This window comes from Nycticebus coucang, chromosome 10, assembly GCF_027406575.1.
Source record: "Nycticebus coucang isolate mNycCou1 chromosome 10, mNycCou1.pri, whole genome shotgun sequence".
In the NCBI taxonomy this organism is placed as follows: Eukaryota; Metazoa; Chordata; class Mammalia; order Primates; family Lorisidae; genus Nycticebus; species Nycticebus coucang.
The window spans coordinates 104,427,800-104,444,116 of record NC_069789.1 but is presented as its reverse complement, the minus strand read 5'-3'; the positions used below and the strand labels follow the sequence as shown (position 1 = coordinate 104,444,116).

Below are 16,317 nucleotides of genomic sequence, written 5' to 3'. Positions count from 1 at the left end.
TTAAGTGATTCTCTTGTCTCAGCCTCCCAAGTAGCTGGGACTGCAGCAGATGCCTGCCACAGTGCCCGGCTATTTTTTGTTATTGTTGTCATTGTTGCTTAGTAGGCCCCGGCCGGGTTCAGGTTCAAATGCCGCTCATTTCTATCCGTAAACTAACACCGTGTAAGAGGGAGTCCCTTCCCTCACTCCTGTCCCCTTCTCTGTCTTGAAGATGTGCCCTCGTAGAGCAGGAACATAGGGCCCCTTTTCAGGGTCACTTCCAAGGACCTATCCCAACTGGAACAGCGCCAGAGTCAGCGGGGCCAAGGGAGACAGGACCAGGAGGGCCCACACACCCCGCCGCTGCTCGCCCCGCCTCAGCTGCGGCCCCCTCTCACACCTAAACCTCCGGCAGACCGCAGGCGGGGGTGACACCTCCGTGCGGGCGGGGCCTGGCGGGGCGGGGCCCAGGTGGGGCGGGGCCTAGCTCTGGCGAAACCCGCTAGGCCGCTCCGGGCTGGTTAGCCAGAGCCCGGGAGTGCAGGAGCCTCTCTCCCTCCCGCCTCACCTGTCTCATGGCTGAGTCTCCGCGCCGCGCTGCGGACCGGCGTCTGCAGCTGCCCCTGCTGTGCCTCCTCTTCCAAGGCGTCACCGCCATCCTCTTTGCGATCTTTGTCCGCTACAACCATGAAACCGACGCTGCCCTCTGGCATCGGGGCAATCACAGCAACGCGGACAATGAATTTTACTTTCGGTACCCAAGTGAGTGCGGGTGAGGGCGTGCGGGAAGCGCAGACCTCTAGCTCTCTGGTGTCCAGGAAGGGACCTTGGGTGCCCGGGTCTGCCTGAGTCTAGGTGGGCACTCTGAGATGAAGGGGTCCCGGGTTTAAAACACTCTTTCACTAGAGCCTGTTATATTCCAAGTTTAGGGCCGAGGGTGGCACCCACATTTTTTCCTTTAGTCTATGACACAGACAAAGGGAGAAACTGAAGCTCAGGGAGATTAAGTGGCTGATTCAGCAAGTGAGGGAGCTGGGATTCAAACCCAGATCTGAAGCACCACCTTTAACCACTCCCTGGTCCCACCACCCAGTTTGCTGGTCTGTGGTAGAGATTTTGACTTTCCTGAGAGGCTCTGCCCTGACTACAGGTGGAGGTTGTCCTAAAGGTGGTAACAGCAGGTGTTGGGTATGAAGCCCTCACACCTATAGGCAGCCAAGACTGGGCGGGTCCAGAAGGTTTTCCCCAGTCCTCCAAAGCTCTCTTCCAGGGTCACAAAATGATGCAACTACCTACCAAGTTGTAGGTAGTTGCGGGCCAGCAACCAGGGAGCAGCAGCTCCTAGACCCGACAGAAAGCGTGGCAGGGTCATTAGCCCATTTCACAGAGGAGGAAGCTAAGTCTCAGATGGGTGGTGACTTGTTCATGATCACCTGTCTTTAAGTGGGAGAGCTGGAGTTAGGACTCAGGCACCCTAAGCTTCTTGCTTCTTGCTTCACTAGTCAGTGTCAAGTTTCAAGAGGGATTGGTTAACCTCCCCCTCCTTCCCCCCAACCTTACCCCCACCCCACCCCCACCCCCACCCCCACCATGGGGAGAAAGCCTCTTCTTCAAGGTCTCCCCCCCTCCCACCCACCCCCGCCTTGTAACTTAGGCCCTAGGCAGCTGGAAGCAAGAACACTTGACCTCCCAGAATTCACAAATATTTCTGAGCATTAGTTTTCTCTGAGCAATGGAAAAAAGGATGCCTCAATGTGAAGCATATACATTTAAACAAGGTCTAAAGCATTAGTCTCCTGTAAGGTTAAAAAATATATATCCCAGGCCATTATTACCCTACTTTCCATATGCAGAGCTAAGGCCAGGCTGGCCCCACCTCTCCAAGACCCAACAAAATGAAGATCATGGTGCTGAGGATATAGAGAGTGAAGTGGAAAATTGAACTTGGGCATAAAGCACCAGATTTCCCAGCCATCCTAGACAGAAGGGGCTGCAGTTCTTCCCTCCCATATTTCATCCCAAGACTTGGCTGGAAAAGATGAGCCATGGAAGCTGGGATCAAAATCAGAGCCACATAAGTGGAATGGCAGGGATCATTTGTCCAGAGACAGGGAGTTGGGAGGGAACAGTCCAGAGACTGAAAGAAGTAAACGCATGCTTGAGGGTCTGAGCTGGATACTTGCCATGAACCCTCCACTTGTTTCTCCCATGGGCTCCACTCGGGGCCTCAAAGCCCCCTGCCTGTTACAAGCCCTCCCTGGAGTCCAGCTTCTCACCCTCTCTCCTGCTGTGTGGTAGGTGCTTCTCAGATATACCGTCTTCCACTACCACCACCCTTGCAATGAGAGGTGGGATTTCTACCTCTTCTTCTCTCTTAGATTTCCATTACTGTGGACTTAGACCCTGCTGTGGGGGAAGGTTGGGAAGGAGGGAAGTGTGAAGTCCCTAGAGCCTGGGGCTTTGATGAGGCCGGTCCTTACCTGTCCCTTTGTCCAGGGTCAGGGCCAGAGGGAGGTGTAGCCACTGCCCTTTGATTCGGGAGATGAAAGGGAGTTCAGTTGCTGTTGTTGAGCTCTAGGACTCACCCACGCCAAAGGCATGGCTGCCCTGAGGGTCTATTTTCTCTACAGGAAGGGATTTCAGGGCCCATCTAGTCTACCCCTCTTAGTTGTGGAAAGGGAGATCATGGGATCTGCCCAAGGTCATGTTGCAAGTTACAGAAGGAGCTAGGCTACAGCCAGGTCTCTTGATTCCCCATCTGCAGCCTTTTCCCTACACTGCAAGCTTCTAATGCCAGGAGGCACGTGATGGAAAATAAGAAAGAGGGGGAAATGAGCCAGAGCTACAAGGGGCATGGAAGCAAATGTGAGAAAGTGTTCTAAGAAAAAAACATGGACAGTTCCTTTTTATACATCTCAGAGACCTTACTTGCAGGGAGAGGATTTAGGATAGATAGAATCAGAGTCATCTTGGAAGGGGGTGGATAAGAGATGTGACACTACTGTTCTAGCAGCAGGTGTGGTGGTTGGGGCTGTGGAAGATGGCCTCCCTAGATCCCTCCTTTTCCTTGTTCCTCATATTTTGTATCCATACTCTGCAGATGAGGAATCTGAGGCTCAGTAAAGTTAAGTGGCTTATTCAAGGTCATAGGGTCAGAAGGGGGCAAGGAGACCAGGAAAGAAGATCCAACTCTGTCAGATTCTAAAGCCCCAGATTTAACTGATGCCTTATCCCATGATCTTGCCTTGTCCAGGAGACATCTAGCAGGGTTGGGGGAGGGGTTGTAAGGGAAGGAGGGAGGGTAACAGGTGGCTTTATCTTCTCACCAATCAAAGGTGCCTGGGTCTGGCGAAGATAGGATGGGACAGGGTGGGCATCAGGCTCCTTCCTGCCCCCACAGGGACCCTCTAAATAAAGAGAATGTTGAGAGGTCGTCTTATCCACTCCCCTGCTTTCAGCCAGAATAGCCCTTTACCCATCAGAGCCCAGGAGAATTTCTCTGTGTGGAATGTTCCCCAAGGAAGGAGATTCCTTGATGTTTAGACTCCAGTTGAAAGGGCAAGGAATTGAGTGTTTTTTTGTTTTTGTTTTTTCTTTTCTTTTTTTTTTTTTATTTTTGGCCGGGGCTGGGCTTGAACCCGCCACCTCCGGCATATGGGACCGGCGCCCTACCCGTTGAGCCACAGGCGCCACCTTGTTTTTGTTTTTTAATTGAGACGGAGTTTCACTATGTTGCTGTCAGTAGAGCGCTGTGGCATCACAGCTTGCAGCAACCTCAAACTCTTGGACTTAAGTGAGTCTCTTGCCTCAGCCTCCCGAGTAGGTGGGACTACATGAGCCTGCCATAACGCCCGGCTATTTTTTGTTGCAGTTGTCATTGTTGTTTTAGCTGGCCTGAGCCGGGTTCAAACTTGTCAGCCTCAGTGTATGTGGCCAATGCCCCCCCCAATGAGCTACGCGGGCTGCCAGTAAGATAAGTTCTTGAGTGACATGTGATGGACAGAAGGCCTGTGACTGAGGGCTTTCTTTCTTTCTTTTTTAGAGACAGTCTCACTATGTTGCCCTCAGTAGAGTGCTATGGCATCATAGCTCACAGCAACCTCCAACTCCTGGGTTTAGGAGATTCTCTTGCCTCAGCCTCCCGAGTAGATGGGACTACAGGTGCCTGCCACAACACCTGGCTATTTTTTTGTTGCAGTTCGACTGGGGCTGGGTTTGAACCCACCACCCTCGGTATATGGAGCCAGCGCCCTACTCACTGAGCTACAGTGCTGTGGCGTCACATTTCATAGCAACCACCAACTCCTGGGTTTGTGAGATTCTCTTGCCTCAGCCTCCCGAGTAGCTGGGACCCAGGCACTCACCACAATGCCCGGCTATTTTTTATGTAGTTTGGCCGGGTCCCAGGTTTGAACCCGCCACCCTCGGTATATGGGGCTGGCGCCCTGCTCACTGAGCCACAGGCGCCACCCTGACCCAGGGCTTTCTTACCCTTTGCTTTCTTACTGTCCTTGAGCACAAGAATAGACACTGATTCTCTATCCTGTTTGCACAAGGAGGAAATAAGTCAGGTAATGAAATCCAAGAGAAGTTAGGGTGTAGGCCGAGTTTTAAGTGATCCCTCTCCCTTTCTGTTGGAGATATTTTCTCCTGTCACCTCAAACATTTGTCATTTCTTTGTGTTGGGAACATTCAGTATTCATCTTCTAGCTATTTGAAACTAGAACACTAGAACTTATTCCTCCTAGCTAGCTATGACTTTGTGTCCCTTAACAAATATCTCCCTATGCCTCCCTTCCCCCTATTCTTCCCAGCCTCTACAATCCTCTATTCTACTTTTTACTTCCATTAGATCAACCTTTTTTTTTTTTTGAGACAGGGTCTCACTCTGTCATCCATTTTGAAGTGCAGTGTTATCATCACAGCTCATTGCAACCTCAAACTCCTGGGCTCATGCGATCCTCGTCTCTCAGCCTTTATGGTAGCTTGGACTACTAGTGTCTGCCACCATGCCTGGCTGATTTTTCTCTTTTTAGTAGAGATGGGGTCTCACTCTTGCTCAGGTTGATCTTGAACTGAGATCAACTTTTTTTTTTTTTTTTTGTAGAGACAGAGTCTCACTTTATGGCCCTCGGTAGAGTGCTGTGGCCTCACACAGCTCACAGCAACCTCCAACTCCTGGGCTTAAGCGATTCTCTTGCCTCAGCCTCCCGAGTAGCTGGGACTACAGGCACCCGCCACAACGCCCGGCTATTTTTTGGTTGCAGTTTGGCCGGGGCCGGGTTTGAACCCGTCACCCTCGGTATATGGGGCCGGTGCCTTCCCGACTGAGCCACAGGCGCCACCCGAGATCAACTTTTTTAAGCTCCCACATATGAGAGAGAACGTATAGTGCTTACCTTTCCATTTTTGGCTTATTTCACTTAACATGATGTCCTCCAGTTCTGTCCATGTTGCCATGAATGATAGATTTTATTCTTTTTGATGTCTGAATATTTCCTTGTGCCTATATACCACATTTTCTTTACTCGTTCATCTGTTAGTTAGGTTTTAAGATCTGGGTGATTTGGGGAATGGGCAGGTATGGAGAAGCAGTGTAGGGTTGGGGACATTTAGTGAGGTCATTGGGCCTCTCTACCCTCATGCCCCTCAGCCCTGGGGCTGGCAGCTGAGCTGCAGATCTCCAGCCTCTGCACACACCTGACCCTCTGCCGGAGGCTTGCAATCTCATTTCTTATCTGCCCATATATGCAGCACAAGAAAGCATAAAAGCATGCTTCTCTCAAAGTTACTGATTGTATTCTAAAGTTCAATAACAATTATCTGTCTCACTATGTTTCCCTCTGTAGAGTGCAATGGCATCACAGCTCACAGCAACCTTGAACTCTTGGGCTTAAGCGATTCTCTTGCCTCAGCCTCCTGAGTAGCTGAGACTACAGGCACCTGCCACAACATCCAACTATTTTTTTGTTGTTGTTGCAGTTGTTTAGCTGGCCCTGGCTAGGTTCGAACCTGCCACCCTTGGTGTATGTGGCTGACGCCGTAACCATTGTGCTACGGGTGCCAAGCCTGGCTTAGCTTTCTATACTGAATGGTATGGAATAGAAAATAAAAAGAAAAGGCCCAGTGGCGCCTGTGGCTCAGTGAGTAGGGCGCTGGCCCCATATGCCGCGGGTGGGGGGTTCAAACCCAGCCCTGGCCAAACTGCAACAAAAAAATAGCCGAGTGCTATGGCGGGCACCTGTAGTCCCAGCTACTCGGGAGGCTGAGGCAAGAGAATCGCTTAAGCCCAGGAGCTGGAGATTGCTGTGAGCTGTGTGAGGCCACGGCACTCTACCAAGGGCCATAAAGTGAGACTCTGTCTCTAAAAAAAAAAAAAAAAAGAAAAGAAAAGGCCCCATATCTTCCTGCCCATAAACACCACTGACTTTTAAAAATTCAAGCAGGGGGCGGCGCCTGTGGCTCAGTGAGTAGGGCGCCGGCCCCATATGCCGAGGGTGGTGGGTTCAAACCCAGCCCCGGCCAAACTGCAACAACAAAAAAATAGCCGGGCGTTGTGGCGGGCGCCTGTAGTCCCAGCTGCTCGGGAGGCTGAGGCAAGAGAATCATATAAGCCCAAAAGCTGGAGGTTGCTGTGAGCCGTGTGACGCCACGGCACTGTACCAAGGGCAGTAAAGTGAGACTCTGTCTCTACAAAAAAAAAAAAAAAATTCAAGCAGGGCTCAGTGCCTGTAGCTCAGCAGCTAGGGCACCAGCCACACACACCAAGCTGGCGGGTTCAAATCCAGCCCGGGCCTGCCGAATAACAATGACAACTACAACCAAAAAATAGCCGGGCATTGTGTTGGGTGCCTGTAGTCCCAGCTACTTGGGAGGCTGAGGCAAGAGAATCACTTAAGCCCAAGAGTTTGAGGTTGCTGTGAGCTGTGACGCCATGGCACTCTACCCAGGGTGACATAGTGAGACTCTGTCTCAAAAATAAATAAATAAAAATTCAAGCAGGCTTAGCACCCATAGCTCAGTGGTTAGGGTGCCAGCCACATACACCAAGGCTGGCGGGTTTGAACCCTGCTAAACAACAATGACAACTGCAACAAAAAAATAGCCGGCATTGTGGTGGGCACCTGTAGTCCCAGCTACTTGGGAGACTGAGGCAAGAGAATCGCTTAAGCCTAAGAGTTTAAGGTTGCTGTGAACTATGACGCCACCGCACTCTACCAAGGATAAGTGAGACTCTGTTTCCAAAATAAATAAATAAATAAATAAATAAATAAATAAATAAATAAATAAATAAAATAAAATAAAAATTCAAGCAATTTGGCTAGAGACAGCAGCTTATACCTGTAATCCCTGTACTCCAGGGGGCCAAGGCAGATGGATTGCTTGAGTTCAGAAGTTGGAGATCAGCATGAGCAAGAGCAAGACCCATCACTACTGGGCGGCACATGTGGCTCAGTCAGTAAGGCTCTGGCCCCATATACCGAGGGTGGCGGGTTCAAACCCAGCCCCGGCGAACTGCAACAACAAAAAATATAGCCGGGTGTTGTGGCGGGCACCTGTAGTCCCAGCTACTCGGGAGGCTGAGGCAAGAGAATCGCTTAAGCCCAGGAGTTGGAGGTTGCTGTGAGCTGTGTGATGCCATGGCACTCTACCTAGGGCCATAAAGTGAAACTCTGTCTCTACAAAAAAAAAAACCCATCGCTACTAAAAAATAGGAAAACTAGCTAGGCATGGTGGTTGGTGCCTACAGTCCCAGCTACTTGCGAGGCTGAGGCAAGAGGATCACTTGAGCCCAGGAGTTTGATACCAGAGCATTCTACCCAGGGTGACATAATGAGACTCTGTCTCCAAAAAATAATAAAAATAAATAAATAAAAATTCAAGCAATTTATCTATAAAGCTAAATATTCAAACTACAGAAGGAAATAAACTGAAAAGGAAAATTCTCCTTCCCAGAGTCACAATATGGTACAACTCCAGGAAGCATCATTGGTATTGAAGTTGTGCAACACAGCAGCCCTGCCCCCTTCTTCAATTCCTTTTCCCTGAGGAACCTCTGTTAACAGTTTAAAGTAATTTTAAAAAGTTATTTATTTTTTATTTTTTTTTTTTTAGAGACAGAGTCTCACTTTATCACCCTCAGTAGAGTGCTATGGCATCACACAGCTCACAGCAACCTCCAGCTTCTGGGCTTAGGCGATTCTCTTGCCTCAGCCTCCCAAGCAGCTGGGACTACAGGCGCCCGCCACAACGCCCGGCTATTTTATGTTGCAGTTTGGCTGGGGCTGGGTTTGAACCCACCACCCTTGGTATATGGGGCCAGCACCCTACTCACTGAGCCACAGGCGCCGCCCTTAAAAGTTATTTTTTAAAATAAATATCTTCAAAACAAAGAGGTGTAGATTCTAAAGTATGAGGTATGGCAGCTAGACATTAAGAAGGACTTCCCAGGCTCGGCGCCTGTGGCTCAAGAGGCTAAGGCGCCAACCACATACCCCTGAGCTGGCAGGTTCAAATCCAGCCCAGGCCCGCCAAAACAATGATGGCTGCAACCAAAAAATAGCCGGGCATTGTGGCGGGTGCCTGTAGTCCCAAGCTACTTGGGAGGCGGAGGCAAGAGAATCACTTGAGCCCAGGATTTGGAGGATGCTGTGAGCTGTGATGCCATGGCACTCTACCCAGGGAGACAGCTTGAGGCTCTGTCTCAAAAAAAAAAGAAGGACTTGCCAGTACAAAAGAAGTCACAAAGAGGCCTGCAGGAAAAGTACTCTGAGTGGAGAGGCAGGGACTGCACCAGGCAAGAGCACAGTGACACTTTCAACCAGTTACAAGAGACCTGGGCATGGGGTGAGTGAGTGAGGCGGAGAAAGAAAATGAGTAAAGCGGGTACGCTGCTCCCTTGCTCTGGCATGGGGACAGCAAGGGTGGTCTGGGTCCCACTGATCCAAACTGGCTAGCTCCGCCTGGATGGCTGGGAGTTCCTACTATGCCTGGGAAGTTTTACAGGTTTGACTCAAGGCAGCTCTGGCTGGTGAGAGCTGGAGACACTGGCAGGATGGCTGATTAGTTTCTGGGTTATGGGCAGAGCAGCCTCTGAATGCCCCATGTGCCTCTGCCCACTGCAGGCTTCCAGGACGTGCACGTCATGGTCTTTGTGGGCTTCGGCTTCCTCATGGCCTTCCTGCAGCGCTACGGCTTCAGCAGTGTGGGGTTCACCTTCCTCCTGGCCGCCTTTGCCCTGCAGTGGTCCACGCTGGTTCAGGGCTTTCTCCATGCCTTCCACAGTGGCCATATCCATGTTGGTGTGGAGAGGTGGGCATCAGCAGCCTTACAGGATCCCCCAGGCCCACTTGGGAGGCCTCTGCCTGAGAGACCCTCTCAAGCCCTGTCCTTGGATCCTGAGCCAGGTTTGACTCATCAGCTGACTTCTCTAGGTCCCTGCCTGGTCTCCTCACCTGGTTTCTTCAGCCCACATGCCAGCTATTACCCTCATTCTCTAGGGCCCCTGTTACCCGAGAGCTGGGAGGCCAGATAGCCTAGTGGGAAGGGCAAGGTTTCTAGAAGGTTTTGCTCAAGTTTTGGTTCTTCCGCCAACTGTGGGCTTGGTCAGCCAAGTCACAGAACCTCCTCGAGACCAGCTTCCTCTTCTACAAATAGGGCCAGGGGATCCTTCCGACTTCCAGGGAAGGGCTTGGGCTCCCTTCCTCCTCTCTGGATCTTTGCCCCTGCCCTGCTCATGCTGCCTCCAGTTCATGCCGGGCAGAAGCCCAGAAGCCACCTCTCCTCTCCCTGCCCTCTCACTCTCCATTCTGCCCCCTTAGCATGATCAACGCTGATTTCTGTGCGGGGGCCGTGCTCATCTCCTTGGGTGCCGTCCTGGGCAAGACTGGGCCTGCACCGCTGCTGCTCGCCACCCTGCTGGAGGTGGTGCTATTTGGCATCAATGAGTTTGTGCTCCTCCGTGTCCTGGGGGTATGGCGGGTCTGGGCCGGGCTGCCGAGGGGTTGGGGGGTGTCAGGGCCAGGCTGGGGCTGCCCTCCACCTCAGCTTCACCTCCCCCAGGTGAGAGATGCGGGAGGCTCCATGACCATCCACACGTTTGGCGCCTACTTCGGGCTGGCCCTGTCCCGGGTTCTCTACAGGCCCCGGCTGGAGAAGAGCAGGCAGGGCTCTGTCTACCACTCGGACCTCTTCGCCATGATTGGTGAGGCCTGCAAGGTGGCAGCATGGGTACTGGAGAGGACTGTCTCTTGGAATGCTGCCAGCAGGCCTCAGGCCTTGCTGGGCCCTCCCTTCTCACTGGACTCTGCTGTGAGGGCTCTGGGATTCTGCTCTTCATTCCAATAGTTTCAGGAAAGGCTCTTAGAACTCAGCCCTGGATCTGTTCCCAGGGGCCTTTCTAGAACTATTTTAATATCTGCTGAAAACCTTCCAGAACCCTGTACCCTACACATCAGAAACCTAGCCCCTGCTGGCAGGTTTGAACCCGCCCGAGCCTGCTAAACAACAATGACAACTGCAACAAAAAATAGCCGGGCATTGTGGCAGGCACGTGTAGTCTCAGCTATTTGGGAGGCTGGGACTCCAGCCTCTTGGAAGTAGTCTCTTGGAAGCAAGAGAATCGCTTAAGCCCAAGAGTTTGAGGTTGCTGTGAGCTGTGACTTCACGGCACTCTACCCAGGGCAATATAGTGAGACTCTGTCTCAAAAAAAAAAAAAGAAAGAAAGAAAGAAAAAAACCTAGCCCGGGCAGCGCCTGTGGCTCAAGGAGTAGGGTGCCAGACCCATATGCTGGAGGTGGTGGGTTCCAACCCAGCCCCAGCCAAAAACTGCAAAGAAAAAAAAAAACCTAGCCCCTGTAGGTCTAGGCACCCTCCCTGTCCTCTTCACCCACTCTGCCCTTACTCTGGGCTCAGCCAGACCTGGCTACTCCCTGCCCTTGGCCTCCAGGCCTTTGCTCATTTGGTTCCCTGCAAACAGATGACCTCTGCCTGCCTGCCTCCGCGGCTGCCTTCTACCTTCCAAGGACACCTCCTCCCAGCTGATTCCCCAGAAAGCCCCTGTGCTCTCAGACACAGGGTTGGGGTGTCAGTCTTGGGTAACCTCGCAAAGCAGTAGGGTCTGACCTAGAAGCCTGGTCACTACCTGTTTCTCTAAGCATTTATCTCCACCTTAGCCTTGGCCCCTCTCTCTACCTTCACACACTTCAGCAGGAAAGGAAAAAGTAAAATACTTGACTTTTTCATAGAAGGTATTGATAGGTACTGAAGGTTCTGTTCTTACATTTTTTAAAAGAGGCTGGTTTTGTATTTCTCACCCCCACCTCTAAGTGTGTTGTGAAATAGAGCACAGCAGCCCTAGATCCTCTGAGACCCAGATAAGTGTGCTTTGAAGTGCAAAGGCTTCCCCAAGATCTCCCTGTACATCCTGGAGATCTGTATCCTCAGACCTCTGCCTGCCAGCTGCTGCATCATGAGCGTGTGTGTCACTCAGACAAGACAAAGCTCTTCCTTGCATTTTTTCCAAGCTCGAGTCTAGGTGTGCTAGCATTCACTCAAGACTGGACTTACGGGGAGAAATCATTCTCCATGGAGCTATCAGATCTAAGGAGTGTCCCTCAGCCTCTCACCTTGCTGGCGCACTCTACAGGGGTTTCTAGCCTCCTCCCTCTCCCTCCAGGATGGACCTGAGCACAGGCAGGTGGAGCATGTGGACCATGAAAACATGTGGGCCCAGCCAGCCCATCTGGTGCTCAGCAAACAGCCATCTCCTGATCACCACAGGGCCTACCCTTTCCAGGAGGCAACTGAGGTTATAAAACACTGTCTTCTTTTTTTTTTTTTTTGTAGAGACAGAGTCTCACTTTATGGCCCTCGGTAGAGTGCCGTGGCATCACACAGCTCACAGCAACCTCCAACTCCTGGGCTTCAGCGATTCTCTTGCCTCAGCCTCCCGAGTAGCTGGGACTACAGGCGCCCGCCACAACGCCCGGCTATTTTTTGGTTGCAGTTCAGCCGAGGCCGGGTTTGAACCCGCCACCCTCGGTATATGGGGCCGGCGCCCAAAAAACACTGTCTTCTTGATGTGTATCTCAGGTGCCCAGCACGGTACCTGACAGGCCTCTGCATTTCTTCTTTACTCTTCTCAACCCTCAGTGCCAGCATCCTTGATAGCTTCTATTTGTTGGGTCAGTCAGGCAGTCAGTACCTGCTAGGCTGTGGATTCGGCATTTATATGCATTACCTAACTTAATCCTCATTTTATGAAGTGGTGTTATCATCAGTCCCACTTTACAGATGAGGAAACTGAGGCTGCTGAGAGTCAGTGACTTGTCTGCAGTTGCACAGCTCATTGCCTCTCCGTCTGCCTGCCTGCCTCCACTCAGGGACCATCTTCCTGTGGGTCTTCTGGCCTAGCTTCAATTCTGCACCCACCGCACTGGGAGATGTGCAGCATCGGACAGCCCTCAACACGTACTACTCCCTGACTGCGAGCACCCTCAGCACCTTTGCCCTGTCAGCCCTTGTCAGCAGGGATGGGCGGCTCGACATGGTATGGGGAGGACACCTTGAGAGAGGCAGAGGGGTGGCCTGGGAGAGTGAGGAATCTTCCTGCAAGGAAGATTCTCCAGGGGAACAGGTAAGAGCACAGGCATGGGGGCCCCATCTGTACTGGTGGTGGGAGTCAGAGTGGGAAGAGTTGATGTGACAGCAGGACAGTGAGAGGTCAGATGGCAGAAGGACTTCCAGAAGTAGTAGATGTCACTGGTGGATGGGGGTTGGGTTGGGTGGGGGTGTGATGATCTGAAAGGGCTGCCAGTGCCTTTCTGTCCCCTGTTCCTGTAGGTCCACATCCAGAATGCAGCACTGGCTGGAGGGGTTGTGGTGGGAACATCAAGTGAAATGATGCTAACACCCTTTGGGGCTCTGGCCGCTGGCTTCTTGGCTGGGACTGTCTCCACCCTGGGATACAAGTTCTTCACGGTATAGATGTGTCTCGGGCCCTGGGGGGAACATGGAGCCTTCAGTACCTTTCCTCCCACCCCTCCAGCAGCCCTAGAGGGGGGCTGGGAGAGGGGACAGGAAACTCATTATCTTTCTTGTCCTCCAGCCCATCCTTGAATCAAAATTCAAAGTCCAAGACACATGCGGTGTTCACAACCTCCATGGGATGCCAGGGATCCTGGGGGCCCTCCTGGGGGCCCTTGTGACTGGGCTGGCCACCCATGAAGTTTACGGAGATGGGTGAGTTTCCTTCAATCCGCACTGTAGTCATTATCTATCTGGAGTGACCCCTGTCATGAGCCTCCTCTGTGGGCCAAAAAAAAAGAAAGCAAAAACAGCAATGTGTATATTTTCTCTCTCTCTTTTTTTTTTTTTACTCTTAGATTTAAAAGATACTCTCTCTCTCTCTTTTTAGATTAAGTCTTACTCTGTCTCCCTGGGGTTGAGTGCTATAACATCATCATAGCTCACAGCAACCTTAAATACCTGGGCTCAAACTATCTTCTTGTCTCAGTCTCCTGAGCAATGGGGACTATAGGCGCCCAGCTAGATTCTCTATTTTTAGTAGAGATAGGGTCTCACTCAGGCTGGTCTTGAACTCCTAAGCTTGGCGATCCACCCACCTTAGCCTCCCAGAGTGCTGGGATAATAGACGTGAGCCTGAAACTGAGTCTGTCTTTTTTTAATTTTTTTTATTTTTTTTTGAGTTTTTGGCTAGGGCTGGGTTTGAACCCGCCACCTCCAGCATATGGAGCTGGTACCCTACTCCTTTGAGCCACAGGCACCGCCTCAAACTGAGTCTTGAAAGGTGTGTAGGTATCTGCTGGTAGGAGGGTGCTCCAGGGTGTGGGGCTGGCTTGAACCTAGGCCCAGAGGTGAGATTCAGCCTGGTAGGCTTCCTTGAGACCCTTTCGGCTGTTTCATGTCCACTTAGGTGAGCACCAGTGCCAGCCCTGGCCTGTGCTTCATCCCTGCCCCCACCACTGCAATCTGGTCTCTCCACAGACTGCAGGACGTGTTTCCACTCATAGCTGAGGCCCAGCGCAGTGCCACATCCCAGGCTGTGCACCAGCTCTTTGGGCTGTTTGTTACACTGATGTTTGCCTCTGTGGGTGGGAGCCTTGGAGGTAAGTGACCTTGGCTGTTGCTTGGGGGCTGGAAGGAGCTCCAGGGAGGGGAGACTGTGGAGGCAGAACCTATGCCCCAACATGGATTCATTCACTCCCAGATATTTATTGAGCACTTACATTGGGCCAGGTGAGGGCTCAGGGGTGACCCTGACCCTGGGCTCAGGGGTGACCTTCCAGTGGGAGATGCAGGTAGGTGCCTGTTCCTTTCAGCTGCCAGGGAGGCTGGGGAGCTACAGGGGCTGAGTGAGACCCTTCCCTCCCATCTGGGGCTTCATGTTCTGCTCCCTCTACCCACTAGAGGGCAGCTGGATCTCAAGTGGCCAGGCTGATGGCTAGACCAGAGCCAGATATCTTCTCCTGAGGCACCCTGCCCTGGCCAGGTTAGGTGGTCCTTCCTTAAGTTTGGCCTTATTCTTTTTGACCTTGAAGATAAAACCTGATTCAGCATCCCCACCTGCTTTCACCCAGAGATTTTCCTTTCCTAACAAGGTTCAGTTTATTTATTCACTTAATAACTTATTCAGTAAACATTTTTTGTGCCCCTCTGCGTAACAGGCTACAGAATGCTCAGCAGCTGAGATCCATGACAGAATCATGATTTGCTCTACTAGTGATTGTAAAAACTCAGTTTTTCCATCTGTAATATGGGCATAATATTCACTTTGCAGGGTGCTCTGATTACTCCGAAAGGCAGTGCTGCTCAAGCACTTTGCACAGGGCCTGGCACATAGTAGGCACTCAACAAATACAGCTGTGTTTTGCCTGCACCAGGCACCATGTTGACCACATGCCTCTCAGCCTTTATGGGCCTAGTGGCCTGAGTGGATAGCTCCCCATGGTTGAGGGAGGTGGAGAAGCTTCACGAATCCTCCTTCCCCTGCTACCCCCAGGGCTCCTGCTGAAGGTGCCCTTCCTGGACTACCCCTCAGACTCCCAGTGCTACGAGGACCAGATTTACTGGGAGGTGAGGCACAGCTGTGGCCCTCATACCCTCTGGCCCTCCCTTCTCTACCTCACCACCTAAGGCCCAAATTGCCTTCTTCCTTCCTTCCTGCTGCTTATCTGGGGCATACCCCTGGGCTGTGTCCTCCAGCCCCAACACCCCCACCTCCCTTCCAGGTACCTGAGGAGCATGAGGATAAAGCCCAGGAGCCTCTCAGGGTGGAGGAACCAGACACTCAGGTCTAACCTCGTGCCATCGTGCCAGCCCCTGAGAGGATGCGCTCCTTTTAGAAGATGATTAGTGGTCACTATTGGGAAGTCTCTTTGTAGCTCCCATTCCTCCTGCTGCAAGAAAGGAGTCATGAGCCAGAGGAAGCCTCCCCCTTCCATAGGCAGTTTTCCCAGGAAAGGGGCACCAGAAAGCTGGGAAACAGTGTGTGTGTGGGAGCCTAACTGTGGGGAGGGGACCTCACCAGCACCCCACTGGCCTGCACATATGGTTAGAGGGGCCAAAGCGAGGCACCCAAGTCACTGCTGATCCACTGGCCCAGCACCAAAGTTACAGTGAAGCCTAAGCCAGGCCTGGCTCTCTGAGGGTTATAAACATCACTGTCACTAAGGACTCTGACTCCTTTTATTTGTGCCTTGGGAACATGGGGAACTGCTCTTTCCTTCTAATTCATAATGTTCAAATCTCAAGGCAGGAAAGGACTTCAGTGGTGACAAAATCCTACCTCCCTGGGTCTGTGGGACTTCTTCTAGGATGCTGTGTCCTGCTAGGTGAGTGCTCAGCCTGGGATTGCCTATCTTCAGGGACAGGGGACTGGTTCTCTCCCAGAAAGCCTGTGTTTGTACAGGACAGCTAGGCTGCTGGAGAGTTCTCCCTGTTCTGGAACTGCTTCTACTCTGACCCTCACATGGGGAGCCTCTGGGCAGGTTAGGAAAAGGGGTCGTACAGGGCCTAGAAGGGACAGAAAGAATTTTCTACCAACTCTCAGAAGCTGGAAGCAGCCATCACCTGTCTCCCTGTCCGGAGACAGAGAATTAGGGAAGGGGATTGTGTGGATTAGGGCTGTGGCTGAAGACTAAGGAATCCAGTGCCTCGCGTGGCCTGAAGTCATTTGGCCACTAGAGGGCGCCCCAGACTCGGTAGAAGAGGAAGATGCAGCCTTCATGCCCAGACTTGGTCCTCCAGCGGAGAATCCATCCTTCCAGTGGACTGGAATTCCCTTCCTAACACTCAAGGACTAGAACCACCACTTC

At 52.0% G+C, this 16,317-nt stretch overlaps 1 protein-coding gene across 5 annotated transcripts; it reads left to right on the top strand.

Annotated features, from left to right (window-relative positions):
- Positions 1–456: 456 nt before the first annotated feature.
- On the top strand, positions 457–15,676 carry RHBG (Rh family B glycoprotein). Of its 5 annotated transcripts, none has more exons than XM_053604535.1 (10): positions 466–741; positions 9,105–9,291; positions 9,801–9,951; positions 10,042–10,183; positions 12,364–12,617; positions 12,824–12,961; positions 13,089–13,222; positions 13,988–14,109; positions 15,003–15,076; positions 15,232–15,676. In XM_053604535.1, exons 1-10 carry the CDS (start codon positions 555–557, stop codon positions 15,298–15,300), a joined length of 1,458 nt encoding a protein of 485 aa, XP_053460510.1. In that variant the 5' UTR covers positions 466–554; the 3' UTR covers positions 15,301–15,676. The 5 variants fall into 5 exon arrangements, with proteins under 5 accessions (XP_053460508.1, XP_053460507.1, XP_053460509.1 ...); XM_053604536.1 differs by having other exon boundaries at positions 468–741; positions 12,364–12,530; XM_053604532.1 differs by having other exon boundaries at positions 462–741; positions 9,801–10,183.
- Positions 15,677–16,317: the final 641 nt, after the last annotated feature.